The 26,768-nt window shown below is 42.3% G+C and overlaps 1 protein-coding gene and 1 long non-coding RNA gene across 22 annotated transcripts in view; one reads left to right on the plus strand and one right to left on the minus strand.

Moving 5' to 3' along the window:
* The window catches only part of LOC112545888 (uncharacterized), a 187,511-nt gene that overhangs the window by 160,199 nt on the left and 544 nt on the right, over positions 1-26,768 (plus strand). For 11 of the 13 annotated variants that reach the window (XR_012905341.1, XR_012905339.1, XR_012905338.1 and 8 more), the window contains one exon: positions 1,109-26,708. This is a non-coding gene — a long non-coding RNA (uncharacterized LOC112545888). The remainder of the gene's footprint in view (positions 1-1,108; positions 26,709-26,768) is intronic. The other 2 variants (XR_012905340.1, XR_012905349.1) reach the window with 2 other exon arrangements.
* The window catches only part of TRAF3IP1 (TRAF3 interacting protein 1), a 47,958-nt gene that overhangs the window by 12,627 nt on the left and 8,563 nt on the right, over positions 1-26,768 (minus strand). The window contains exons 6-18 of one of the 9 annotated variants that reach the window (XM_075934083.1): positions 26,498-26,575; positions 25,085-25,108; positions 24,398-24,473; positions 21,429-21,467; positions 21,233-21,334; positions 18,939-19,040; positions 17,283-17,384; positions 14,997-15,017; positions 11,029-11,119; positions 9,863-9,946; positions 5,476-5,596; positions 5,276-5,312; positions 3,667-3,740 (exon numbers count right to left, since the gene is read on the minus strand). In XM_075934083.1, coding sequence (XP_075790198.1) covers positions 3,667-3,740; positions 5,276-5,312; positions 5,476-5,596; positions 9,863-9,946; positions 11,029-11,119; positions 14,997-15,017; positions 17,283-17,384; positions 18,939-19,040; positions 21,233-21,334; positions 21,429-21,467; positions 24,398-24,473; positions 25,085-25,108; positions 26,498-26,575 — 951 coding nt within the window. The remainder of the gene's footprint in view (positions 1-3,666; positions 3,741-5,275; positions 5,313-5,475; positions 5,597-9,862; positions 9,947-11,028; positions 11,120-14,996; positions 15,018-17,282; positions 17,385-18,938; positions 19,041-21,232; positions 21,335-21,428; positions 21,468-24,397; positions 24,474-25,084; positions 25,109-26,497; positions 26,576-26,768) is intronic. The other 8 variants (XM_075934084.1, XM_075934085.1, XM_075934086.1 and 5 more) reach the window with 8 other exon arrangements.

The following is a 26,768-nucleotide window of genomic DNA, read 5'->3' on the forward strand; positions in this document are numbered from 1 at the left end:
GGATGGGATTGCGTCTCATAAAATCAATCAGAAAAAAGAGAGACCCCAGGCAAGTGAAAGGGACTGCCCAGCCTGAGCCTCCCACCCTCTTGGCACCCTTCAGGGAAGACAAAGCTCCCCTCCCACACACACACACTCCTGATTCATATGGGGACATTGTCGGCTGTTCCCCTTCATCAGGGAGCAAGGGGAAGTGCCCAGTTTGCTGCATTTCTCTCTGGCTGGGGAGAAGAGGACAGATGAACCTGGACTGCCCCAGCTGGGGGGACATGCGCCCCTCCGCTGGCTGTGCCTGCTGGAGCTACAGCAGCCATGGAGAGGCACTTCTCACCTGGCCCCGAGCTGCTGTGGTGAGAGGTTTGGGGGGCTGTCCTCTCTTCGGGGGACAAGCTGCTATTGACCCCTCCTCCCCAACCCCATCCCATGTAAAGCATTGCTGTGGACATTTTCATTGTATTGTCCAAACAAGAAAAATGAATTGAGTTAAGGACCTGAGCAGCGCCAGGTCAATCTTCTAGTAATAAATAAAATTCACAAAATCCTGGTTCTCGTGCCCACTACATGCAACCATCTTTCTGAGAACTGTGCTCACGGTGACCTGAACCTGGGACTAGGATAAAAGACAAGCTGGATTTGAGCATTCCAGTAGCCTGTGTTAATTGCCCCGCTGTGGTGTTAAATGAAAGGTTACTCAGCCATATCCAGGCTCTTCAGTACAGTTGTCTACATGCAGAAACATATTTCTTATGCCTGTATCGAAAGTTCCTCACTGTATTTTCTTGCAGTGTAATGACAAAGCACTGATAATACAAATGCTCTTCACTAGGGCCCTAGGGTGCTGCATATGAAGAGTTAATCCTACTGTAGGGATTTCCTTGAGATACAAACTAGTAGGCTAGAGAGAAGCTTGGATTCCCAAAGCACAAACTGTGTTATAACAGCTGAGCTGAGGATGGTTTAAACAAACAGCTAATTTATCAGCCATACGTTTTACTAATGAGAGAACATCCTTTATGGAACCCAATCTCTGTTGGTGAGACACACAAGCTTTTGAACTACACAGAGCACTTCTTCAGCTAAAAACTATTATCTCCTCTTCTTTCTCTAGTATCCTGGGACTGACATGACTGTCCCACTGGATATGGTAAGCACAGACTGCACTAGCTCTGTTCTGAGGAACTCCAGCAAAATAATCATCATGACTGATTTGGTCTTGAAGTGGTGAGATTTTTGTTTCTACGCCGTTTCTGATAAAAGGTAACTTTATCCAAGTCATGTAACTATTTGATAAATTTGTTTCTAGCAAAAACTTTGCAGAATTGCTTCTTTTTCAGAGCCAATGAACTTTTGTGATATATGAAGATGGGACTGTTTTTAGTATGTGACCCTACTTAGCAAAAACGATTTCATAACTTGTCTACTTTTGCCAGGCCTCAAATAAATGAAGTGGAATACAAAACAAACCATCTGTTTCTTTGCCTAACTGCTTAATATGGGAGTCAGGTTCTAACCAAATATATTTAGGAAGTCTTTTCAGGAATTTGTTAGGCTGAATGCAACTAATCAAGGCAGCAAAACCCTTATGTATTTTCAAGGTGACCTCTTTGTTTGACCTGAAAAGTTGGTATATTATTTTAAGTACTTTCACTACATAGCTTTGGCATTTGTAGATTTAACCTTCCTTTTCTAACATCAGTGTTTCAAGAAAGTGTAGGTATGCTTGTGAGGAATGCCATGGAAAGTAATTCACATAAAGCTATGACTAACTGCTACATAGCAGTCACAGTTACGGTGTGTACTATCCACGAGTCAAAACAGAACACTGCTGACCCCTCTGCATTCATTTGCCATTTTTACCCACTTTACAGACTGGATTTTTAAAATCAAACATCTACTCATACCTCGATGAACATAAGAAACAGCTCTGCAAATACAGACAGACACGTTCTGAGCTCTGCTAACAGCTCTAGGCTTCAAAGGCTCAAAGAATTGAAGATGAAAAGAAGAAACGTTCTTCTCGCAGCTTGAGGAGCTCTAGCAATATGTCTAAGGAAGACATGGACGTTTATGGGGGGGAACCCAACTTTCTGATTGCCAGCCACAGCTAAATGTTTGCAATCACCACGTTACCTAGAGAGTTCAGCTGTGTGCTGAGAGAAGCGCCCCCCTTGGTTCCTATGCCGCCAGTGTGTCAGCTACACAGCTGCATCACCTTCACCACAGCGGCCTGCAACTTCCCTACTGACAGTGCCTGAGCGAAGGCATCTTTCACACTGTGGCTTTTGGCACACACGTACAATGTCTTCATTCCTCAAAGTAAGGCAAATGCTTTCCTACAATCCAATATCCTCTCAGACTGCTGCGAGCGAACCCCACCCTTGAATTAGCATGGCTAGCAAGCACCCTTCATCTTCCCTACGGTCAGAACAGCCGCTTCTCGCTGGGTCACAAAGATGTCTCTGCCGTCACGTGAAAAGCAGCCGCAGACCCAGCACAGCAGCTGCTTAGCAGTCCCACGACAGACACAGAAACTACACCTCCCATTGGTGTTTGGGAAACGTCAGTGGGCAGAAGGGAGCACGAGTGCTCTGAGGGTGAAGGAGAAACGGAATGAAAAGATTGAAAAGCAGATTGAGGCGGATTGCCCTGGCTGGAGACTCTTCTTTTGGGGGCAATCTATGATTAGTGTTGTACAGCTTCCCATAGGAAATGGCTAGAGCCCTGTGGCTTAGCTCGGCAGAACCTCCCCCATCCGCCCCCGGCAGAGGAATGAGCTGGATGGCGGGATAGTCCCCCACATCTAGTTTCTCAGATTGGATGACTGAACAGCACCATCTAGTTACAGGCCTAGGAAAGGCCACCTGCACAGACACCCAATCAAGTCCAGAGTGTGCTGCTGGCAGCCTGTCCCATTGCTCAGCCCTTCCGTTCTCTTCAGTGGTGGCAAACCTGCAGACCTTGGGCCGCACGCTGCTCGCCAGGGGAAGCCACTGGCAGGCTGCCAGACTACCGTTTGCCATTCCCAGCCAGTGACAGGGTGGCCAGGCCCCCGTGCAAACCACGGCCAATGGGCACCGTGGGCCCCTGTGCCTGTGGACACAAGGTAAACAACCTGTCTGGCAGCCTGCCAGTGGCTTACCCCAACGAGCCACATGCAGCCCACGTGTGTCAGGTCGCTCACCACTGCTCTAAGCATTTGTATACAGACAGCTCATTCCTGCCAGCAGATATTGAATTAACAGCCTTACTGCTTCAAGAGGACCTCTATAGTTTGTAAATAGGAACGTCAGTTGTAGGGCTCTGATCACGAGCAGTCAGGTACATTGATAGTGACATCTCTCACTGTCTTCTGAGAGTCACTATTCTTCTCCTTCTCTGCCCTGTCTTTTTTGCATTTTCCAGCTAATGATGAAAATCAAGGACATGAAAAGGGAGCATGGAAACATACAAAAGCAGAATGAAAAAAGGGAAGAAGGCAGAGAGCGATACGGAAACTAGACAGAATTTGAGAAGCATGAAGTCAAATTTAAAGAAAAAAATCAAGGGTAACAACAACATAAGCAAGGAAATGAAAACTGAGAAGGTAAAAAAGCAGTGCACGGCCAAGACAGGTCACTATTGAAACACATGCCAGTCACAAATCTTTGGAGCCCATTATCACATTACCTTCTCTGTAGGCTTTGACTGATGCGATGTCTCGTAATCTCTCTTTGTTTCCAAGATTCTTTTTACAAGACCACCTGTTGAAAATCAATATTTCTCTTAGTGCTGGTGGCTGATGCTAAAACTCTGTTGTAAATAATCTGAGCACTTGATTCTGTTCAATGAAACTGATTTTAGACCATCTTCAAGTGTATTCTAGTAAACAAGTCTCTCCTCTTATATGATGGCGTATGGGCAAGTACACTGCACTGTATAACCAGAGAGGAGTTGGGAGAGAAGAAAGGAAATCAAGTCAAGTCATAGAATCTTAATAGTGGCCTACTGGGCTTTGTTCATCTTCCTGAGGCACCTACCAAGCTCGGTCAGTCTTTTGCTTCTGTGACTTGAGCAGCCGAAGAGGCAGGACCTACATTTCTAAACTGAACCCATTTGACTGGTGATCAAAGACAAAGGCTTTATGGGAGGAGCCACATACAGATCTGCTTGGTCAGAGGGTAACGGATAGGAGAAGGATAAAATCTGAGCAGTCCAAAGGACACCATCGCCAAACTAACTCCTTCTGTCAATAAACAACCTCAGGTTATAACCATTCTAGCACTTGAACTGCTGACCTAAACACAACCTGGACTAGACAAAGTAGGTAGTTAAAGGGAAACCTTTCTTCTGCAAAAATATCAAAGATAAAAGGTGGTTTTACTTTTAATTTTTTCAAATTTCTTTAAATCAACACAAAAGTATGTGGAAGTGTATTTTATTAAATAAAGATGCACAAGCATAACTGTGTAAGAGTTAACTGATGAGCCTGGGCTCATGGGTTAACCTTCACGGTTACGTGCAGGCTCCCGAAACACGCAGGGAGCTGGCTCAAAAGCTGGCTGCCGGTGCGCACCAGCTCCTGAGGAGCTGCCTGCTGCCCCACGCTGCTGCTGTCAAGATTTTAGGACTAGCAGATTTCATTCAGCCTCTCATCTGTAGTTTTTATTCATAGATTAGGGAAGGAGAACAAACTTTGCTGATTTTTCAACTCAATCAGTTTCTCAGCTATGAATGATATATCTAATCTAATCACTGAAGTGAACCAGCTGAATAAACTGAAATGAAGAAAATAGTCTTTCTTCACCTAAGGCTACTGCTGTAAAAAGCTGGTTGAGCACTTCAACCAACTTTGGTTCATGGTGTTTAGCCACTGACTTCTGCCAGTTCAGCGGTTTGATCTTCTTTAAACTTGACAAACACATACTGAAACCACAGTAGAGTTTCACTTTGTTCTGATGGTTCTTCATGGAATTTACAAGCTGCACTTACCGTAATACTCAGTAAAATATATTCAGGGTTCTAAACTCTTGCAAACAGGATGCATTAATATACATGTATCCCCACCAGACTGTGGATCCTGCTACTCTCTCACAGTAAGAACAGATGGCTTTTGCTAAATAGCTCATTTCTGTGTGTTTGTTTTTGTAAAGTTGTTGCATAAGTCAGAAGTACGTACTCTCAGGATGCAAGATCAAGACAGGATCAAGAACTGTTACTCTCGTTATCTACTTAAGATTCTTTTAAATCCTACGTAGGGTCTGAATCGTAGACGAACGGAGAAGAGCAGGGAACTTACCATGCGTCTCATCACCATCCAGCTCCGTTACTGGCTCCTGCAAAAGAAAAAGTAAAAGCTTTTAGTTCCAAGGAAGCGTCCCTTGCTATGATCTAAAGCGTGTCTCGTATACAAACAGCGCAAACAAAACACTGCGCAGCACTGAGGGAACTCTGAGCACGTCTGAACAAACATGCTGGGCGTGTGTTATATTAACAGACCGCTTCCATTTCTGGCATTTCAGGGAGCTGGGGTGCTGCCTCCACCACAAACTGATCGTCCTCATCGTCAGAATTCTGCGTGTCTCTGATCACACTTGTGGCGGCTTTATCACTACCATTCCTGAAAGACAGACAATGGACATTTAAAGTACATGGACATTTTGGCCAAATGTCCAAACCCAAAAAAACCACACCTCTCTCAAATACAGTAGAACCTCAGAGTTGTGAACACCTTGGGAATGGAGGTTATTCATAATTCTGAAATGTTTGTAACTCTGAATAAAATGTTATGTTTGAGGACAATGTTCAGTTGTAAAGATCTGAAAGGAATAGAGAGCTTTGAAATGTACCATGTAGAAGAAAAATGCTGATTTAACCATCTTAATTTAAATGAAACAAACACAGCAAGAGTTTCCTTACCTAGTCAATGTTTTTAAAAGCTTTGCCTTAATTCTGTTAGTGGCTTACACTGAACGCAGTAATGTACCTTATTTGCTCCCCCACCCCCACTGCTGCCCGATTATATACTTCTGCTTCCAAATGAGGTGCACAGTCAATCTGTAACACCAGCGTTTGTAATTGTGAAGTTCTACTGCCATTGTCAAATGTAGCCCAACGTTAATTTGCAGTCTAAGTAATTTCCACAGGAAACAAATAGTTAATACCAGGCTCTTCAACCTTGCAGAGAAAGATCCAAAGGCTGGATGTTGAAACTAGATAAATACAGGCTGGAAGCAAGGTAAAAGTTCTTACCACTGAGAACAATTAACCATTGGAACAACTGACCAAGCGTCGTTGGGGATTCCCCACGACTGACAAATTATAAAGCAAGACTGGGTGTTTTTCTAAAAGATCTGCTCTAAGAGCTGTTTGGGGAACTTATTCCACCCAGTGCTGTGGTAGACAGGTTGGTCCCAGGACATCAGAAACACAAGGTGGGTGAGGTAATAGCCTTTATTGCACCAACTTCGACTGGAGAGAAAGACAAGCTTTCCACCGTAGAGAGCACGCTTCCTCGGAGCCATGGAACGCAAGCATCTCTGGAGAGAGGGCACTGGCCAGGCATTCTGGTTCTGCTTCAAATGGCTGGAGACATTCTCGCCGGGGCACGCATGCCCAGCCCATCAAAACTAGAGAACTCTGTCAGGAACTTCTGCTCTTTTTGTCATGGCCCCCGCTCTGTTCCTTCCTACTGCCTTCTGATCACACTAGAGGCATAGTGAGGGTGTTTCGCACCCGGAGGCAAAGGCAAAATTTGCCCTTCCCCCCGCCCCCCTCCGGTGCACAGCTGAGCCTGACCCTGAGGGGAGCTTAGGGGGGAGAGAGCTTGTACTAGGTCTTCCCCCGCCCCCTCCAGTTTCAGGTGGGGCCCCCTGCACACACTAACCTGCCAGTGGAGGTGGAGCAGGGGCAGGCGAGGAGGTGGCTCCAGCCGGCACGGAGGAGGAACAGGCGTGTCGAAGGATGATAGGGGAATGGAGGGGGACTAAATTGGCACTCCCCTAGAATGGCACCCAGGGGCAACTTCCCCCCATGCCACACCACTGTAAATAATTGACCTCTTAGGATATTTATCGTTTAATTAATTACTTATTTTACTAACTACAGACAAATATAAATTATAATTTTTGTGGTTTACATTCTGTTAAATAATTTCTCTGTAATTTGTTCGTATCCTGTTTTCATTAGGTTCATGTCTTTTACATAAAAAATGTCAAATACTTAAAATATGTAAGCTTTATAAAACACAAAAGAAATAAATTTTATACAACCTAAATATGAATGTCATCATTATATTTCAATCAAGCATTTAAAACCAGTGTTACAGCAAATGAGTAACTCATTGTTTTAATTAAATGGAAAAAGATGTTGAGAGTATCAAATTTATTTTAAGCAATCTGTAATGCTTCCTAACTGCCAAGTTACTTACCTAGTTAACTTAGTTGTTTTTCATATTCTCTCACAGTGATAAACTACATCTAGTTATGAATGTAAGAGATTAACTTGCCTGTTTAAATAACACTCAGAAAAACTTTTAAATAAAACTAACACACAACACGAGCGCATTGCCCTCTTTTTCTTGAAGGCACTTGAAGCAATGCGTAGCCTAAGGTTGAGGTTACACTGCAAACGTGGCTGTCTGTCTGCCATGAGGACTTTTTCCTTCAGGTTACCGTGAGATGCTATCCTTAAGTAAAGGAGAGAGGTCTCTCTGAGCTGCTCTTCCAAATTTCACACAAGCCATTCTACTGAAGCCACAGATACCAAGATTCAAGGCCAGCCTTGCCATGAGCAGAGTGCCTCGCCAGGTTTCACAATCACAACATCCAAACACTTATAAGACTTTTAGTTGAGAGCACCATGTTAATCCCAAGTCTCTGCTATGACTGGGAGATGGGGTGACCTATAGAAAACACCGGCATTTTCTTTGGAAAATCCGCAACAAAACATGGAAGGATCTATCACCTCAGTAATGGCAACTCCTTTAGAACTGAGGCTCTGATTATCCAGCACTAGCTGAGGAGGAGTGGACACTTCTGATATATTTTTACCAAAACTCCTGCCTGCCCAACTCGCCAACGGAGAAAGGAAACAGGAACACCAAAAGGAATGGTACCGAGCATTGTTTCTCAACCTTTTTTTATAAGCTTCAGAGGGTTAGCTGAGTTAGTTTATACCAGGAAAAACTTCACACACAACAAAATAGTCTAGAAGCACTTTAAAAACTAACAAAACATGTAGATGGTATCATGAGCTTTCATTGGCAGAAGGGGGCTGTCCCCATGAAAGCTCGTGATCCCATCCAAATGTTTTGTTAGCACTTTAAAAACTACCAGACTATTTGTTGTTGTTTAAGTATTTCTTTTTTTAATAAAGTACCTTAAAAAAATGTTTAAGTACCCCCAATGCACCCCTTCCCCTAAAGCCAGACACCCTCAGCCCACTGCTCTATTCCAAATGCACCACCCCTCCCCCAGAGCCAGGCACCCCCAACCCACTGCTCTATCCCAAATGCACGCACCCACCCCTCCCCCAGAGTCAGGCACCCCCAGCCTCCCCATACCAATGCACCCACCCCTCCTCCAGAGCTAGGCAGCCCCGGCTCCCACCTTAACCAAATCCCCTTCCCGCAGAGCCAGGCACTAGAGGTACAGGACAGGAAACCCTACCTTTAAAGTATCAGAGGAGTAGCCATGTTAGTCGGGATCTGCAAAAGCGACAAGGAGTCCCGTGGCACCTTACAGACTAACAGATTTACTGGAGCATAAGCTTTCATGGGCAAAGACCCACTTTGTCAGATGCATGTAGTTGAAATTTCCAGAGGCAGGTATAAACATGCAGGCCAGAATAAGGCTAGAGATAATGAGGTCAATTCAGTCAGGGAGGGTGAGGCCCACTTCTAGCAGCTGATCTGGAGGTGTGAACACCAAGAAGGAGAAACTGCTTTTGTAGATGACTAGCCATTCACAGTCTTTGTTTAATCCTAAACTGATGGTGTCAAATTTGCAGATGAACTGTAGCTCATCTGGAGAGGGTCCAGAGAAGAGCAACAAGAATGATTGAAAGGTCTAGAGAACATGACCTCTGAAGAAAGGCTGAAAGAATTGGGTTTGTTTAGTTTAGAAAAGAAAAGATTGAGGGGGGACATGATAGCAATTTTCAGGTATCTAAAAGGGTGTCATAAGGAGGAGGGAGAAAGCTTGTTCATCTTGGCCTCTGAGGATAGAGCAAGAAGCAATGGGCGTAAACTGCAGCAAGGGAGGTTTAAGTTGGACATTAAGAAAAAGTTCCAACCTGTCAGGGTAGTCAAACACTGGAATAAATTGCCCAGGGAGGTTGTGGAATCTCCATCTCTGGAGATATTTCAGAGTAGGTTAGATAAATGTCTATCAGGGATGGTCTAGACAGTGCTTGGTCCTGCCATGAGGGCAGGGGACTGGATTCAATGACTTCGAGGTCCCTTCCAGTCCTAGTATTCTGATTCTATGATTAAACAAAGACTGTGAATGGCTAGAGAAGAAGGAACAATTCCTGGAAGTCGTAAGGGAAACTCTGTTTAGTAACAGAAAACCAGCTACAAGGTCCACGAATGTGTCTAAACAGAAACAATTTTTGATTTGGGCAACATCTAAGCAAATTAAATCCATATCGGCTTGAATTCTGTTTTGAATCACTTGCTGCATTTGACCTCTCCGGGCCTAGATTTTAGTGCCACGAAGGCTCATTTGGCTGGGAGCTCAGTTTTCCTTCCTCCTCTCTACTAAATCTGTAGATTTTCCAAGCAGTATATATATTTTAGTGTCACTTATGGGAGACATGGCACATTGCAGAATGATGCAATGGGATAACTGTGAATGTTTATTCTCTCTCAGACACCCTTTCTTACCTCTCTGGAAGTAAAACCTCTGCACTTTCTTGCCTTTTTATTCGGGGGGGAGCTGGCCTGGCACTGTTGGGACGTGGTGGTCTTCTACAACAAAGACAAGATTTTTCATTTTAGCTGTAAAGCAAACTTCTACTACATGTCCATGGAAATTACTGATTTACAGGAAAACACAAACTGAACTTTACAAATCTTAAAGCACTGTGGCTATCAAACTTACCTCCTGATATTACAGCAGTAGTAAGTGTTGTGATCAGACTATGAAGCAACAGAGCCTGTGTTCCATAAATCTCTACACAGTGATCCTTTGCACAACCAAAATGTTTTGCACCAGATGAGTGCCTGGTGCACTCTTCAATAACACAGCTATGTTCGGTTTCACTGTGTTTATCTTGAAATTGAACTGAAAGAGCTGGACTGAGTTCAGCATTACCAATACAAATCTCAGTGTAAAAGGGAAAGTTTGGGTTTGGCTCCAACTGCAAGAACAGAGTTACCAAACTATTCCAGGACTGTTTTTCTTCAAGATATGCAGCACACACCCATTGCTTTCTTGGTGTGTGCATGTCCTGAGCACAGCTATTGGAAATTTAGCCTTAAGTGGCAGCTCAAAGGCCCTCTGCTTCTACATGAAAAACAGAGCTGCCCTGATCCTTCTCAGTTCCTTCTTGACAGAAAAAACTCCAATGCAGAGAAATAGGAGGCTGGGTCACAGAAAGAACATATGCAACATATCTTGAAGAAGAACAGTTATGGGATAAGTAAACCAGTTTTTCCTTCGAGTGGAAAAACCAAGCCATTGAAAAGGAGAGTTCTCCACCTCAGAAGTATCAAACTTGGGAAATGCATCATTGCAACATACATCTCATTATTTTATTCTCAACCTGTGCACTGTCATTTAAAATAGCACCATTTATATCAAAGCACACTAGGTACCAAAACAAACATTAAATTCAACACAAATTGTAAACTGGAAATAACTGTTCATTAAGTCAGTGAAGTCAACCATACCTACTACAAGGTAGCATCATTTGACACATCTTATCAATGCAGATTATCATTAGCAGCAATGTATTATTATAAGGGCCCTTATTTAGTCTCAAGTTAATTTGCCTTTCTTCAGACCTGTTCTAGTTAGGTTAGGAAGGAACAGAAAGATAGGAACTGACCTTTGGATGATGGGAGGTGGGAGATCATTAGATACTTCTCCATTCTCAGACACCACTGGCTTCTCAGAGGTTTGGTTTCCAGCTTCTCCTTCTATTACAAGGAAAAAAACATCACATCTTAGTCATTATTACAAGTTTGTAGTGGAAATCTAAGCTGTTGTACCCCAGTATTTTAGTTTATCAGAAAAACTCAGTGTGCCAGTTAACTAAATCCACTATGACAAACACCAAGTTTATTTTTTAAATTTCTTTGTAAACCAAAGCCTTTTAAGTCAACTCAAAAGAACTTTTAAGTCATTGAAGCTTTCTCCTAAAACATTTAAAACTATTTACATATTGAACTTATAGTCCAATTGGACATTAGGAAATAAATGTCTACTCCATTTACATTCATTCACAATAGTGCAACCTTTGCCATCTGGAAAAAGATAGTAACTTACCTGTCTCATAATTGGTATTCTTTTGGGTGCAGACGTGTATTCCACTCAGGTGTATGCACACCCAGACACCAAAGCCCGAGAACTTTGCCTCGTAATATGTAAAAGGGAGGAGGTGGGGCCCTTTCTTTCAAACTCTACCATGGCTACATATGGCCAGCACCACCCCAACCTCTCTTAGTTCCTCCGCAGCAAGCCAGGCTGGACACTCCAAGACAGATGGGATGTAATGCTTCAAGTGTGTCCCCTTTTGAGCAGATTGTTGGGCATGTGCACAGGCCCCACAGATGCCTATGCCTTGCTGAAGCCATAGAAGACAGCATAGGTGAACTGTTCTCAATTCCTTGTCTACTGCAAAATCCCTCCAAGAAAATTCTGAAGCAAAGGGAAAAGAGGGTGAACATCGCATCTCCCATAAGGAGCCACCTGTCGAAGAATTAGTTACTGCACAGAGTAACCTTTCACTCTTCTTCAAAGAGCGTCCCTACACGTGCGCCACTTCAGGTAACTTGTGAGCAGTACCGCAAGAGGAGGGAGTTTCCAAAGAGTCTGGTTCAGATGACAGAGTTGCATTGTCCACTGCCACATCAGATCTAGAGGCACGAACCAAGGCATAGCATTTGGAGAAAGTATGTGTTGAAGTCCATGTAGTAGCCCGGCAGATTTCAGGTCCTGGAAGTCCCTAATAAGGCCAGGATGTTGACTGCACCTTAGTAGAGTGAGCCAGAATCTGAGCAGGCGGCTAGGCACTGACAGTCTCCTAGAAAGTCCAACCACCCTGGATGGTCTCTAAGTAGAACCAGAAGAATACTTACATTTGTCTACAGTGTAGAAATATTTGTCTCAAGAGACTTCCAGAATGGTTTGCTTCCATTGAGGTAGAAAGCCAATGTCTCTGGCCACAGAAAGATCAGCAAATGTATAGTCTAGGTCAGATAAAGCTCAGCTGAAGGACTCTGGGACGTGAACATATGGATATTGTATCACTGAAAAATACTGTAAAGGAAGGATCCACCAAAAGGCCCTCTGATTTCCCCAACTCTTCCAGGTGGTCTTTGTGGACAAGCAGAATAGCAAGCAGGCCACCTCAAATCACAAGGAGGCTCCATGAGGGCTCCAAGAACTAAATGAAGATCATAGACTGGGGTAGGGACTTTCATGCAAAGAAGAGGTTCCTCAGTCCCTTAACCAGTCAAAGTTGTGGGGGGGGGGGGGAGAGAATATGGAGAACACTTCCACTACACAAGTGTGAAGGCAAGTCACAATACTCAGATTCTTGATGCATGCAGCGAGACGGAACTAAGGAGGGCCATGGTGATGCTGCGCTTACGTAGCCCAGAAGGGGGTAGGAGGGAAAGGATGCAAACACTATCCCTATAGGTACTGGTAGGAAAAATTCTCCAGCTTTAATGTGCTAGCCAAGCTCACCCCCATTCGCCCAAAGTGGCATGGCAACGGTCTCTTCTTAGCTGTAGCTCTGTTCCCCATACATGATACGTATGGGAAGGGACAGGAGGTTCATATTGAAGAACATTATGACTTAAAATCTATTGCAATTGCAAGCTTCTCCCCATTATATATTTACAGCTGCTGTTACACTAGCCTAGAGCACATGTACCACCACTGTGGTCCATGAGGCGCTACACACATCTAAATACTTTACTGACTGATCTCGGCTGTCCCATTTCCCTAACTTCTATTTATTTTTATTCTGAGCCCTGAACATATTTTTTTAAACCAGCAGGACACCCCCCTTCTTTTTTAATTGATGGAGACTAAGGATTTTAAGTTAAAATTAAATTAGGTAGAATGTCAGTAGACTATGTATTCAAAATGTGTGGGCCCAGCATTACGTTACTTTGTTAGAGTAAAGGAATAGGCATAAACACTAGTAACGTACAGAAATTCTGCTTTAACATTAAGTTGATGGCACAGACTAATGGGTAAGACAATTAAGAGTTAACAAGCCATATCACCCTGTGGCAAGGGAGGACAGAGAGCCTAGACAGTACAACACTGAACTAAGAATCAGAAAACCTGGTTCTTATTGCTGACTCTGTCATGGGCTTTTTGTGGGCCTGGCAAATCATATAAGCCTTCCTTTTCCTCAGTTTCCTCATGGAGAAATATTTTGCCTATTTTATATATGCCACAAGAATGACGTGAGCCACTCAGACTTTGGTGAAGACTACCACAGATTACTTAGTCTTGGGCATGTGTGCAGTCTTTCTGACAACACTAGGCCTTGATGCATACTATCATGTGCTTTCCAAAGATCTCCCTCCTACTTCTGTAAGCAGTTACGCACTACAGTAATGGAGCGTCAGAAATTAAGATGAAATAAGATTATTTGGCAGCCTTAACTCAAAGTCCTCTGTTATGATTAGTGCGAAGACCAGGCCCTTCTCTCGTACATGCGTTTTAGCTGGTTTGAGAATGGCAGTTTTCCTACTCACACTGTAAAGTCAGCACTTTGCATCAGGATGGTTTTTTCTAACCCTGGGGGCAGGGTGTGCTCGCTTCCTAGAATACCTAACTCTCATTAAAAGGTTCCCTGCAAGACTTTAAAATTAAGTGAGGAGGTGCAGGCTGCTAACTGAATTTATCCTTTGAAACAGAATCAACTGTACTCAAATCAGCTGCAGAGGGAAACCAGATCTCTCAAAATGCATCCTTCTTTGATATAGCAGCTACCAATAAACTCTGCTGGAGTGCAGGGCTGGCCTAAAGATAGCCAGGAATCTAGTATCTCACATACATGAGCAGTTACAGAGTCTTTAAAATATGATTTAACCTTGAGATGAAAACCATACTGCACATAAAACTTGAGTGAACTCTTCTGGGCTTGTAAGTGCCATGGGGGGCAACAAGGGCTGCAACATCACACTGTGAAAGCTTGTAGAACATCACAGCAAAATGCCACGGACTTTGTCAGCAAATTTCATTTTTCTAAAAGGCATATTTACAGCCCCCTCCTAGCAGAACTGTCCATCCCACATGCAATTTGGGGTAGTAAATTTTGCAGCTCACCTTGAACATAAATTGAAGCCATAAAGGCATACATTAGGGTGAGGGGGAGGGAGAAGCAAGGTCGTTCTATGCTTTTGCTGACATTAGGAAAGCAGAAGATGGAAATGTCACTGAAGAAGATGCTGAAGTAATTACCTACAATATTTTGCAAGGCAAGTTTCATGCTGCGTCTGCTTATTAATATATTAAACTGTTGTACTAAAACAAAAATGTTACAGAAACGCTACTTAACCCTAAGTACAGACCAACTCCTGAGGTGGCTTTTTATTATTTCTGACCTAGAACTACTTGAATAAAATGTATCAAAAAGTGTGAAAACAGAAGTGATTTACATTTCATTTTTGTTTATAAACATTACTTGAGGTATACTGTGTGTGAAAAATACTACTAAAACTATAAACATTATTTACTACTACTGTTACTACTACACCACATTTATTTTTAACTGCTGATAGGTATTTTCTGAGTGCTATTTATCGTTCAACGTAATCCTTACTATACCTGCATCACTGGCAGATTCTCCTGAAAAAATAAAACACATTAATCAGTCTTTAGATAGAGATTTTGTATCTTGCTAAAGAAAACAGTGATCAAGCTAGATATCTAGCACTAGAACAGAACTACAGAAATCTACAACTGAAAAAGGGATCAACTCGTTAGCATGAAGAGCAAATCACTTTGTGGAGTACTGCTGGCACAGAATCCCAGTCTGTTCTGCACGATAGCCACAGGGTCACAGAACACAAAGCAGTCTCTTAACTGTGGGCTGAAACAATTTTAACCACAGACAAGAAACTCCTGACACTTTCTGCTGACCAGACCATAAGGAGCTGTTTCCCTTGCATGTAAATGTAGCATAATCCACAAGTACTCTAACAAATGAAAGGTCTACAGAAAAACAGATATTGGAATATTTAGAAGCAGTCTTCACAGCCACCCTATAAACGCTTTAAAGAACTACATATATTATAGGGAGAGCTAGGTCTAATTCTTATGCATTGCTGCTGATGCGAATACCGCAGACAGCTGCCTTGGATTCCATGCTAATTACCTGAGTGCAATAGATTCTCTCTGAATGGTAATGCCTAAAACTCAAAAGGGGCAAAATACTCCATGTGACCGTACAGCTGAACCTACATCATTAACTACCAAAGTTAAGAAACTGACCATTGCCAGAAAAGGGATGGAAATCATTTAACCTTAACTCTCCTTAGCACAACAGACATTTCTGTCATGGAGCTCAGGAGAGCGAGCCTAGGAGCTAAGTCACAAAGCTGACAGTTCTAATGGAGAACTTCCTGTGACTGAGCAGGACTTGCTGGACAGCTGCAGAGCACTGCTCTTCCTCTTCCCTCAGCCATGACTAAGGTGCAGGGAGCCAAGCCGATCAGGAGAGAGGGGAAGCAATACAGGAAGCACAGCTGACAGCATGGAGATCTGAGGACCAGCAGTGTCTCAGCCATGCTGGGACAATAGACAGGAGGATGACCTGCAGGATTACCAGAATGGGGAGAAGAGAGCACAGAGAAGAGCTGATGCCAGTTGCAGTGGAAAGCAGAGAGGGAGCCCAGACAGAGGCCACCCCGGGAGCAGAATAGGCAACACTTTGTTTTCCCTTCATTACAAGCATCATGCCCCATGCAAAGATAACCTGGAAAACACTCTAACCCTTGACAACTGGACTGCTACCATAGTGATGTCTTCCTTCCTCAAGGCCAAACTTCCACAGACCAATCACCTCCCTGGGATGGGTTCCCCTTGGAGTGCCACCTGGAACGTGGTACCTCTGAGACCACTACCCCCAGTCCCACCAGCCTGGGCTCACTTTCACGTGGTGCTGCTGCAACAAGCTGCCAAGCCCCCAGCCAGTACACCCACCAGTGTACAGCTGCAGTTCCATGCTGGATCTGGCCAGCCCCATAGGAAGGCAACAGCTAGGGTAACTTTCCCATAAGTTCATGTGTCTGGATCTGGAGAATAAACTGGTTCAGCTTTCAGCCTACGCTCTTGATTTGTTTCTATTTGGTGACAATATCCACTTACCCTGTTAATTAGATATTCTCACATTGCAATTCTTTGAACACCTTAAGTGGGCCTTAAAAATAGTGAAATAAGGAGGAGGAGATGAAATTTGCTCTAAACTCTTGTGCCGGTTAGCAACAGTCTGTAGATATGCTGGGGAAAACCCAACCACTTGAACAAATGGGAACACCCTGAAGTCATTCAATCATTTGACAGGAGGTGGAGCTGGCCTGGCTCTCCCCTGAGATACAGTCACATGCTTGGCAGTTCTGCCTGCACTCAAGTGTAAGTGCAACAACAAAGTCTGTTATCGCACTTCCTTCTCCCTTCCCTGCTCACATGCTGTCCTGGTTCTATCCCTCGCACAGCACACCCCAAACCATACTTCGTTGCTGGAGAAAAATAATAGTTTCTGGTCACCATAGCACTGGGAAATAACCTTTATGGTGTCTAACAGGGTCTCAGATCTTCCCTAGCGTTATTCATGAAAACAACTGGATCTCAGTTGTGGAGTGACTTGTCACTACCACTCACTGGCAAATATCAGAGTAGCACCTACTAGCCTCAAGCTTTTACTTGAAAGGTCTTGTGCTTCAATAGGAAGTCAAGTCCTCAGTAGGCAAGGTGCTCACTAATAGTTACAGGGCAGCATTTGAACTGGAGAGAAGAAAACACATCTGAACTTGGTACATGCCCTTAGGAGCATGGACCCAAATGAAGAATCCAGAGAATTCAGAAGGATACTGAACAAGATTTCATTCTTACCTTGGTGTTTTATTGCAGGTTTGGGGTCAGCTTTTGCATGCAATATGCTAGCTGCTTTTTCATCTGACATGCTATCTGCAGGACTATTAGTCTCCACTATTCCTAGCATAACAGAATTTACAAGAGGAAGAAATTAATGATATAATAGAAATTTAGAATAAGTTGCTGTGCTACATATTTAGTCCACTTCACTACCTGTTTATGGATTGTTCTGGTTTAGGGAAGAATCTTGAGTGCAAATAAGGAAAGCTACAAATGTGCGATAGGTTTTTTTTTTTACGTAGATTGTGAAGTACACACTTAAAAAAATAAAATAAAACCACCCCACCACAGCAAGTTTTTCATCCCAAGCAGCAAAACTATATTGACTGTCTGAGCTACAAACACAGAGTTTATTCTATTTAAGAACAGTTTACAAATCAATAAATATCCAGTATCATCTACTAGCAGGGTAAGAATGTAACTGATGCTGTATTTACCTAGTGAAACCTGTGGATTACATGGCACATAACTGACTTAGTTTCAATAACTTGTGTTCAGTAATAAGATCATGGCATGTTATCAAGGAACTACTTCCACAACATGCACTGTAAAACTTTAATTTAATCACATCACAAAATGCCTAATCTATGGTTATTAGTCAGCTTTTTAATGCTGGAAGAACAATTATTTTTGCTACGGTCTATCTAAAATGAGGAGAGAATTTCATATGCCCACTACCTTAAACTAATTTCCCTGTTGTCTGTGTAACGCAAGGGCACATGCAAGATAATGCATATTGGAAAGAATAACGTGAACTACTCATGCACATTGTTGGGCTCTACATTCACCACACCACTGTGGCAGCTCACTGAGCATCAATGGTGGAAAAAGCAAACACGCTACTAGGCCGTGTAAAGAATGGAACAGAAAATACTACCCGACGTATTAACAGACCATTATAGAAATCAATAGTATGGAACAATGTGCTCAGCTCATTGGCTCTGCCCCAACACTGCAGCAGAACTAGAATGGGCCCAGAGAGAGGTGGTGAAGAAGATGACACGCATGGGAGAGTCTGGAAAGAGAAGGACTATTAAGAGGAAAAACAAGAGGGGACATGATAGAAGTACACAATGTAATGCGTGGTACAGAGAAGGTAAAACCAGGTGCCCTTATTTAGCTTTGCTCGTAAGAGAAGAGCACAGAGACATTCACAGAATATGAAAGTCAACCCATTTAAAACTGTTAAATGTGGACCACTACACATAATCAAGCTTTATAACTCTGCCCCAAGGCCAAGAGCTTAGTAGGAAGAGATGTTTGTACAGCTGGTGAAAAGACCCAGGTATATCAGAAAAGAATATTAATATGCACAAGGGATATGAGCCCTCATACATCAGAATATAAGCCAACCACTAATGATTTTAGGAATCAAGATGGCTTGTTGGTATGTTATTTCATAATTGTCCACTAGAGGATTTCTAGCACCTTCCTTTGAAGCACTTGCAAGGAGCAACAGTCACAAACTGGACTATTGAGCTATTCTGGTGTAGTAATTCCTATATTACATGGGACTATCCAACAAGGTAAACAATGAAGACACTGCTATGGCCAGTGTTTAATAAAAAGTAAACACTATTCAGTTATGACATACCAAGCATTGTTTGCTCTTACCTGGTTCTTGCATTGTTGTGACTGACTCAGCTTTCTCTTTTAATATACTAGCTGCCTTCTCAACCAAGACACTAGCAGCAGTTTTACTAGCTTCCTTTCTTCCTGACATAAAATAGTTTACAATGAGATAGGAACCTCACACATCAGGGACATACTCCCAAACATTTCAGAGTCAGCTGCTAAATTATGTAATATATGCACAAGGTGCCTAGGGCAGTGTTTCTCAACCAGTGGTAAAAGTACCCTTAGGAGTACTCGAGAGAAGTCTGGAGGGGGGGGGTATGTCAACACAACTGAAATTTGGAGAAAACTGAATTTTTGTTGTACGTTTTACAGCGCTTTATTATTTTTGTACTTTTTACACCCAAAAATGTCATCACCTGCCTGGCTACGATTAAGTTGTTTAAGCAAATGTGTTGCAATGGTAGAAAAAAAACTGTGCGTGTCTGAAAAGTGTAGGTACTGGGGGTACTTACAGTTATTTTTGAAAAGGGGTACGTTATAAAAAAGGTTGAGAAACACTGGTCTAGGGTGCATCGCCGTTGTTAGGAGCAGCCTACCCAAGCATGCACTCTTTGGATTTTCACACCGCACAAGGGGAAGTACTTTTGCTGCACTCTGTAATGGTTAATTAGCTAACCGAGTAGTTGATGGAATTTCCATCCACTGCTCAATTAGTTGATGGGGGGGGCACTTGCTGCTGCCACTGCAGCGCTGCAGTTTAAATGACGTAAGAGCTCCTGGGCAGAGTCACAACAGGGTTAGCTTCTGGGCTGGGACAAGCTTTTAAGCCAGCTCTCCCCAGCACCAGCTCCTGCTTCCTCCCCTTCCCTGCATGCTGCCTCTGGTAGAGAGGCATCGGGTGGGTGGAGAGAAGCAAGTAGTCGAGCACTCACTCCACTCGTCACTTACATCCCTATGCACAATGGAGCTCCTCACTACTACGTACTTGTGACTGTGGATTTACTGGCACGTCAAGAGTGTTTTAATGTAAAACCCAAGCTTTCCTCTTCCCTGGTCTGCCAGCATGACGCCTGCATATCTGTATTACTTTACAAAAGCCTGTGTGAGACACCTCTAAAGAGGCTGCACTCCGAACATACGCACAATCTGGTATTTTCTTTACATAAGGTCTAAATGCTCTGGTGAAACAATATCATGCCACAAAAATATTCATTCTTTTAAAAGGAAAGCTGCTCACATGCTCTGTCAAGCACAACTACGGACCAAAAATCACAACTGATTTAATGGAAGGAGTAAATCAGCTTTTGTGTTATAAAAATCACTGACAATTGCAATATAAAATTTACAGATTAACTTAATATTTGCATTGCTATGCAATGAGTTTTACTACAGGACACACAACAGTGAAAATAGCTACTCACTGGTAACTTGAATGACAATAGATTTAATATGTAACTATAGAGGATAATTAAAAATAAAATTGCAATATTGAAAAACTATTCTTAATAAAAAGGGTGGTTTCTAACTGGTTCTAATTACTGCAAATTCATTAATCTGGAAAGATCCCTGCAGTTTCCATTTCAGTTTTATGGACACAACAACTGCATTTGCAGGTCTTGTAATGCAAGCCTCTTCTCTTCCTGGCAATATTTCTTTCAGATTTAACATTAAAAAGAACATTCAAAGCTCACAGCCCCCTGACAAACGTCCAGCAGCCACAGAAGTGTTTGCAGTAGGCATTAAGACAGGAAATGAATGCCTCCAAGGCACATGGGCACTTGTGGAAATCCTACCAGGTACTCTAGACCCTTTTCAAAAGTGGGGCCCTATCTTTTCAGTATTGTTCCCATGGTCTGACATAACACGTTAGCCTTTCGCCTCAGACACCTGGGAATCAAGCTAGCTTGGGAGCAATTCCTGGACATCAGGGATTTGAATCTAGTACATGAAGTGGTTTGAATAATGCACCATGATTAGCAATCTGGAAAAAAAGCTGGAATAGCAGGAACGTTCCAGGCCAAGAATAAGGGACATGAAGACCCAAACATCTCCTTTGCCAAACAAAGTCTCTCAGTGGTATTTCTTGCCTTTGTAAAAGCCAAATAGAGGAGAAACTTGCCTTGATTTAAAAGCACTATCTGAATTCATGTAAGAATCAGAATTACTGCTGGTGCGACCAATGTGCATAGTGTGACATGGTGAGGAAAGTATGCGTCACATTAAACAGTTAAAATGAATGTAGCAATGAGGAAAAAGCTTGGAATATGGAAACACCAACTCGAGAACCAAAAAAATATGAGCCATGGTTAACAGACAAGTTTGCTTCTTACCTAGCTGTTTCACTAGAATGTTCTTCCTGGCTTTCATATATGAAGGGCTAAGCTTTTTCTCAGTTGTGGCACTAGCTGTACTGTTTTTAGATTCCTTTCTTCCTGACATGAAAGTTATGAGATAAGCATTTAGGATATTTGAAAGGAAACTGTATAGACTCAATTGGTGTACAAATACCATAACTAATGCACTTACTAACTGCAGGTGGCGACCTAATCAGCTGTAATGAAGAACCTTGGAAGATAAATAAGATATGTTACATTTTCACAACGTACAGGACAGCAGTTCTGAGAGTTAGCTAGAATGAACAAGAGGCTAAAATCCTCACTTAACCATGGCCTAAGACACTAAAGAGAAATTCCTGGCAGGGGTATGTTGCAACAGAGACTGAGAGTTGGTATCCAGCTCGGGTCTACTGTGCTCTGTGTGGACTCAAATAGATTCTCATCTCCTAACTGTTAAATTGCCTGCTCAAAGGAATGGATTGGTGGTCTCTGCCCACTACCTAAAAGGCAAGTGTGGCCCTACCAGAACCATTGCCACAGGAGATAACTTGGACAGTCTTGGGACAGAGGCCAAGGACTGAATGGGCTTGGAGACAACTACATGGTCACTCACTGATCTTTTCAAACACAGCTGTGGTACGCTGGCAGGGTGGGAAGAGAAAGTTCAGAGTGCTGCCTGTCCCACCCGTATCAGTCCTAGAGCTGACTCCGGTCTGCATGCTGTAAAAGTGGGCACTTTCCACATGTCCTCCTTTTGTTTTCTTGTTAACGGGGAGTTAGGTAGGAACCCAAACCACAGCAAAGTTTTCTTAGCTACACCTGAGCCCAACATTACACTAAAGCAGGAAACCCCAGAGAGTCTCTTAGACAGATTTTCTTCTTGGTTTACTCAAGGGTTGGTATTGGGTTCGGGTTTTTTGGGGGGGAAGGGGGAAGAGGGGGAAGTTTGGAGGTAGTGCAGAAGTAAGAGTCTAATACCAATGGGAACCTAATTTTCTTTTTTCTGTGTTTCACCTTGGTGTACACAGCTAGTTGCCACTCATCACGATATTACAGCCACTTTGGTTAAGAGAACTAGCAAAAATGAGAAAAGGAACAGAAACAAGAAACACAAGACTTTTGAAACTTTGGTTTAAACTGGTTTTGTATAGGTCAAGCTTCTGTGGCACAGAGATCTAGCTTCTTCCCACATATGCCACTATAGCCTGGCCTACCATGCTTGCAACATGAAAATTCTCTGATTCAGACTAGATCTGTGTCTGAATAATGGCATCTGCCAGTATTTGTATTTAATCAAATGACAAACTAGTGCACAAATGTGAAAGATATAATGGCACGTGCTGAAGCTCTACTTCAAATCCGGTGAAACTCGAGAACCCTAGAGCGCACCTGGCTTTCTGCACAGAGCTATTTAAACCAAGGAAAGCCCCGGTGCAGTTAGTGGGGCAACAGCATCCTCCCGTAAGCCTGCCACAAGTGCAAACTACGTCCCATTGTTGCCAGACTCTCCTCTCCTCTCCCCCTCCTCTCAGGATGGGGCAGATGCTAGGCACATGATGCCGTGCTCAATTTTTCTGCTAGGACTGCAAACCCTAGTGGGCCTGGGCAGAATGGCCTCAGATTGACCCTGCTTGTGTCCATTCATCAGCCCTTTTATTCATCAGCATCTCGGTGATGACACCGGGGGAAGCAACAGGGGCTACAAAGTCAGCCATGTCCTGACAAAACCTTGCTCCCTGTCCTTCTCCAACTCAGACTCCCTAGGCAGAAACAGACCAGGATGGAAAAAGCTAGGTGAAGTGCAATCCGGAATGCCTGAGCCTCTGCAGAGAGCTTGAGGAAAGCACAGAGAACCCACCAAAACAGATCTGTTCCCATCACGGGGGGCATCCTCCCGAATCATCAAGACGGCTATCATCTAGGAATCCTACTTGACTTCTTGTTATTGCTAAACGTGCAGGTTACGCTGATCACCAATGATCCCTTGTGTCCCATCCTGTCAGATACAGGATGTGTGACCGTCAACCCTGCTTTGACCTCTCAACTGGATTATTGCAGAAGGACAGAAACCGTAAGCAAAAGCTATCCCAAAACTCCCGTCTAGGCCGGAGTTCACCCAACCATCTGCTGAATGTGTGGCGCTCATAAAAGCATATCAGACCTGGTTTTTACTTTCTGGCTTTTCCAACTGATGCAAGGTGAAATTAAGTTATTGGTTACTAGAGATTATGCCCTGATGAACCACCTTGCCATTGCCAAGAAAGCACATAACTGATTTTTATGCACAAATCTGAACCTTCATGCTCTCGAGGTGAAAACTTGTAGGAGCCGGAGGAGAAAAAAAAAAAGACATTCTTAAGAGCAGGCCCACACTTCTAGAATTTGCACTCTCTCAAAATAAATGTATGTCCAGGACTGCTAGCAGAAAGAATTTTAAAATACACGTCTATGCCACAGTCTTGCCAACTGATAAATTATGAAATGCTGGGTTCCTAGTCAAGCGATCAGTTTCAAAGTTGCAGGACATCATCATGTTTTGTCTCATTATTGAGATCTTTGCAAAGGCACCCAGATACCATGGTAAAGAGTGCCCTATAATAAGGTATATCAAGTTTAAATCTTCCAAAATCTTTTGCCCTCAAGAGTTGCATATTGAAAAGGAAATTATAGACACTTAGCTATAAATATAAGCAGTCAATTCTTTAGCAATGCCACAGTATGCACCCACCCACACCCAGACAAAGTTTTAAAGGAAATATTTGTCTAGTCCTGATAGCTTATTGAGCATCAAGATCCTTTGTAAAAGAAAAAATAAAGTTTTCAGACTTTTTAAAGGTCATCTAATCTACAGTACCAAATTTTCAACATTAGCTTCTAAGTTTGTGTCTGCAATTTTGCATGTGCAGCTTTTCTGTGGGTTTTGGAGGGCTTTTTTTATTAGTAGTTTTTGTTTTGCATGTTAAATTGGGAATAGATATATTTACGCACACAATCTAGCCAAAAATATGTCATTGAAAGGGAAATTCTAGATACTCAGCTATAAATATAAGGTTTTGTGTATATAATATGGACAGGAAATAATAAAGATACTTTATAAATATATGAGATTTCTATTCATCTTGCAAGCCTATTTAATAGACAAAAATGCTTTCCAGTTACCTTCTCCTCCAGCTTTGATTCGTTGCCGGGGTCCCTTTGTTGAAGACTGCCTTGGTATTCTCGCAGGACTTTCACCCTTTAAAAAAAATAGATAAAAAACGTAGAACTGAAAATTACTCCAAGCTAAACAGCACAGTATTTCCTGCATCTGCGATATCTGAAATACATGACTATCCCACTCTACCCATGCCTTAAGAAAACACCCACCACACCATTTGAGATAAAAATGAAATATACAAGAGAAAAAAAGGAAGCAAGGAAATCATCTTCTTATTTGCAATACAGCTAGAATCTCAGAAAGCAGTGCACCCTTCTGGTAATAATTTGAGACACTGTTAACGTTAAGAAGGCAAAGATCACATGCCGGTGGAGGGCCTGTAAATCTGCATTTAGGAGGCACAGAATGGGGAAACTGTGCTAGTAATGTTCACAAGCATAATGGGGTTTAAAAATGCAGACAGCGGAGAGACCTTATTGATTCTGTCCTAAAACAAAACTGAAAAATAACTATTTTAAAACTGTGGTTGCAATTATGTGATTGTTTCTACTATTTGCAGGAGCCATTTGTCACTATAAGCATCCACAGGCAGGCAAGCAAGCAATCTATGGGCAAGTCAGATTTAAGAACTAGTTTGAGCCATTAAAAACTGGGAGTAAAGTATGCACCAAAAATACTAAGGTCCATACCTCTGCCATCAGAATTTCAGATGTCTTGAAATAAAAGAACATACAGACATTATGGTCAGAAAAGTCACTACACAAATGAACAACAGATGATATTAAATAAAGCAACTGGTTTTGATAAATTTATTCATTAGATTTTTGCTGTTATTTTACCTGCAACAAGATAGGAAATGTTTTGGTTTCATTCTCTTTAGAAGCGCTAAGATTTACTGAAAAGTAAAACTACTACAAACAAAAGTGAGGGTGATAATGAAGTAGCTTATTTTACTTACTACCATCGTTTTACATTCCAAACATTATGCAACAGGCAAAATAAAACTAGCATTCCAGCAAAATCTAGGCTGAAAGCTTTTGAGGCACATCTGGTCTGCTCAAGTATTCTCTCCAGACTTTTGGTGATATGTTTATTAGCACAGGTGGGAAAGAAGCTGAAAATAGGTGCAGAGGCTTCTAAGAGAGCTAGTTTAGTGATTTGTTTATGTCAGGTAAGGAATGAAAACATGGTTTTCTATTTTTGTATAACGCATGCACCATGGTAACAGATACAAAATAATAGCTAACTGTTATCACAGTTTTTACTTTACAGTCAAATTAATCTGGAAACATTTAAGATTATGCCCAAGAAGTACGTACAAATACTTGCACATTTTGCGAGGTCTTATTTGTGTTTAAAAAAAAAACTGTGCTACATCTAAATCTGCTACTCAGGCCTCTGGTATCAGCAGTCACACTCCTCTGACAACTGCATTTATGTGATAAGAGGCACAAAAGTCATGTTGATTTTTGGAGATCTAGCCAATCAACAGGAGACTATGCTCTGGAGAGATACTCTGCCAGTTTGCTTTTAAATCCCTCTTCTGATCCAGATGAGCAATGCTAGTCAGCCTCTACTTTCATGAGATTGTTTAATGCAAGGGACTTTATGAAAATCCTTTGTCAATGACCTTTTTCAAGGTCTTCCTCTGCGCTCTGCAAAATAAGATTTTATAAAATTTAAAGCCAATAGAAAAGTTTCAGATAAAAAAATGTGGGACAGACGGACATTCCTCTGCAGAGTCTGAAACCCCAAATACTGTAGGGCTAAAAAATCCAAGTGACACTGATCTCACTGATTTTTCCTGTGTAAGTGCAGAGAAGGTTTCTTAAAAGTACACAAATAGCAAGTATCACAACTAGATGAGTGCTGTGGGTAACGTAAGAAACCTGTGTACAGTATCTGGTTTAAAGTTGCTGAACTCACTTTTAATACATCTGCTTTAGAATCTTACAATTGTATTTTAATTTAAAACAATTTTAAGAACTACAGCAATCCTCAGGTGACAGACTCCCAGAGCCCAGTCTGAATTAATATTTTGTAAATGTGACACTTAAAATAGCCAGCTTGATAAAGCTTTTGTATCACTTTGCAATAGTTACCTCTTTATCTGGCTCAGTCTTGGTGTCTTTAGAAGATCTCTCTGTTTTCTTAGCTAAAGTTTCCTCAGACCCTGCAGACTGAAGAAAAAGACAGTTGCTTTATACCCAACCACTGAGTTACCTAGTATCAATGAATGACCTACATTACGTCATTTAAAGGAAAAGGCCTTGACGATAAAAATCCATGTATGGTAATTCTGAATATCATAAGGCAAGTTTCTTTTTATCTTTCTTCTTTTAACTGATACCTGCCAGCACTTACTGGCATGAG

Source organism: Pelodiscus sinensis, chromosome 7 (assembly GCF_049634645.1).
Source record: "Pelodiscus sinensis isolate JC-2024 chromosome 7, ASM4963464v1, whole genome shotgun sequence".
NCBI classification, from domain to species: Eukaryota; Metazoa; Chordata; order Testudines; family Trionychidae; genus Pelodiscus; species Pelodiscus sinensis.